This window comes from Eriocheir sinensis, unplaced genomic scaffold, assembly GCF_024679095.1.
Source record: "Eriocheir sinensis breed Jianghai 21 unplaced genomic scaffold, ASM2467909v1 Scaffold113, whole genome shotgun sequence".
NCBI classification, from domain to species: domain Eukaryota; kingdom Metazoa; phylum Arthropoda; class Malacostraca; order Decapoda; family Varunidae; genus Eriocheir; species Eriocheir sinensis.
In genome coordinates this window covers 63,156-65,000 of record NW_026110441.1, presented here as the reverse complement: position 1 = coordinate 65,000, position 1,845 = coordinate 63,156, and the positions used below count along the sequence as shown (strand labels likewise).

At 63.4% G+C, this 1,845-nt stretch overlaps 1 protein-coding gene across 1 annotated transcript in view; it reads left to right on the top strand.

Moving 5' to 3' along the window:
• Positions 1–1,497, top strand: part of LOC126989305 (uncharacterized) — a gene marked incomplete at its 3' end in the record, with an annotated part of 37,734 nt that extends 36,237 nt beyond the window's left edge. Inside the window, exon 5 of the mRNA XM_050847936.1 lies at positions 728–1,497. Within this exon, the coding sequence (XP_050703893.1) occupies positions 728–1,497 (770 nt within the window). The remainder of the gene's footprint in view (positions 1–727) is intronic.
• Positions 1,498–1,845: the final 348 nt, after the last annotated feature.

Genomic DNA, 1,845 nt, shown 5'->3' with positions numbered 1-1,845 from the left:
CACACCGCTGTGAAGGGATGGCGAGGCACAGAGGGGGAGGCGGCGCCCCTCGGAGCAGTGTTGCAGGGAGTGTTGCGTCACCCGGCAAAGTGTTGGTCAGGTTGTCATCGTGTGTCGTGTTTGGGTAGCGGCGGGAGGTCATTTTTGTCCCGTCGTGTGTGTGTGTGTGTGTGTGTGTGTGTGTGTGTGTGTGTGTGTGTGTGTGTGTGTGTGTGTGTGTGTGTGTGTGTGTGTGTGTGTGTGAACAAAAATGGGAACACAAAGTTATGTACATTCACATGTTTTATTACAAAAAATAAATAACAGCGTTCAATAAATACTGTAGTTAAGCGTTGGCAATGAACAGCAACACAATAAATAATGAATAAATAAATGTGATGAAATACAATGAAATAATGTGAACATTTCGTGGAGCTCGGCGGCGTGTGGGTGTGTGGCCACGGCAGGGGCGGCGGCGTGTGGGTGTGTGGCCACGGCAGGGGCGGCGGCGTGTGGGTGTGTGGCCACGGCAGGGGCGGCGGCGTGAGGAGCTGATGATGACGATGATGGTGTCAACGCCGTGCCCAGGGCGCCGCGTCGTCCAGGCTGTCAGCCACGCTGACGCGGTGGTGAGGTCAGCGCCGTGCCCTGGGCGCCGCGTCGCCCACGCTGACGCGGTGCTGAGGTCAGCGCCGTGCCCAGGGCGCCGCGTCGTCCAGGCTGACGGCCACGCTGGCGCGGTGCTGAGGTCAGCGCCGTGCCCAGGGCGCCGCGTCGTCCAGGCTGACGGCCACGCTGGCGCGCCCCTCCACCCCCGCCTCGCCGCGCGCCACACAGGTGTACACGCCCGCCAGGTCCTGCCAGAAGTCGGCCAGCACCAGGTAGGCGTGAGGCAGGTGTCGGTCGCGGCCCAGCTGGAAGGCGTCGGCGCCGGGCGTCCACGACGGCAGCGGCTTGTCGGCGGCGTCCCGCCACTCCACCTCCTGCACGGCGGCGGCGGCGTCCACCCAGCAGAAGAGGAACGCCTCGGCCAGGGGGGCCACGGCCACGCTGCTGCCGTTGGCGATGACGGGCTGGGGGGCGGCGGCGGCGGTGGGGGCGGCGGTGGCCAGGAGGGGCATGGAAAGGGCCACGGCCACGACGGTGGCCAGGGCCAGGGCCACGGGACTTGTCTGTCGGGGCATCGTGGACTTGCTGACTGTTTCGGTGTCGGCTCTGGTGGGGCCGCCGGAGACTCCTGCTGTGTCGGCGGCTGTGTCGGCGGCTGTGGCTCCGCGGCTGCGGCTGTGGACGGTCTCCTTGCTGTGCGTGTCTTCCTGAGTGTGTCTTCTTCCCTTGCCGCTGACGGGGACGCCGCTGCTGCCGTGTGTGGTCTCGTCAGTGTTCTGCTGCTGCTGGCACCGCCGGCGGCGACTCCCTTGCGCTGTGTCTGGCTTGTGTTGGTGCTGCTGGAGGCGGTGTGCTGCGTCTTCTTCAGTCCTTCGGCAGGGCGTGCTGGAGGTGCTTGTGCTGTCAAAGGCGAGTGTGGCGCCGTGCCCCTCAACACACCCTTATATACAGCCGCTTAACGTTTTCCGCCACGTATTTCGCGACCCTGCGGCAGCCCTGTGCGGCACGCGGCGATAACACGGCGGGTACTTGTCTTGGCGGCGCGTCACAGATTGGCGCGTGAGAGACAGAGGGAAAGGTGAAGACTTAAGATGAGTCACTGATAATCGTTTTGGCCTCAACGTATAGTTACTTCCTCTCTCTCTCTCTCTCTCTCTCTCTCTCTCAGTGGCCGCGTCCGGAGCAAGGTGACGCAATAAGTTCGTGTCTTGTTTAGGTCAAGGTCACGTGGACGACACCAACTTGCCTTAAGGGGCG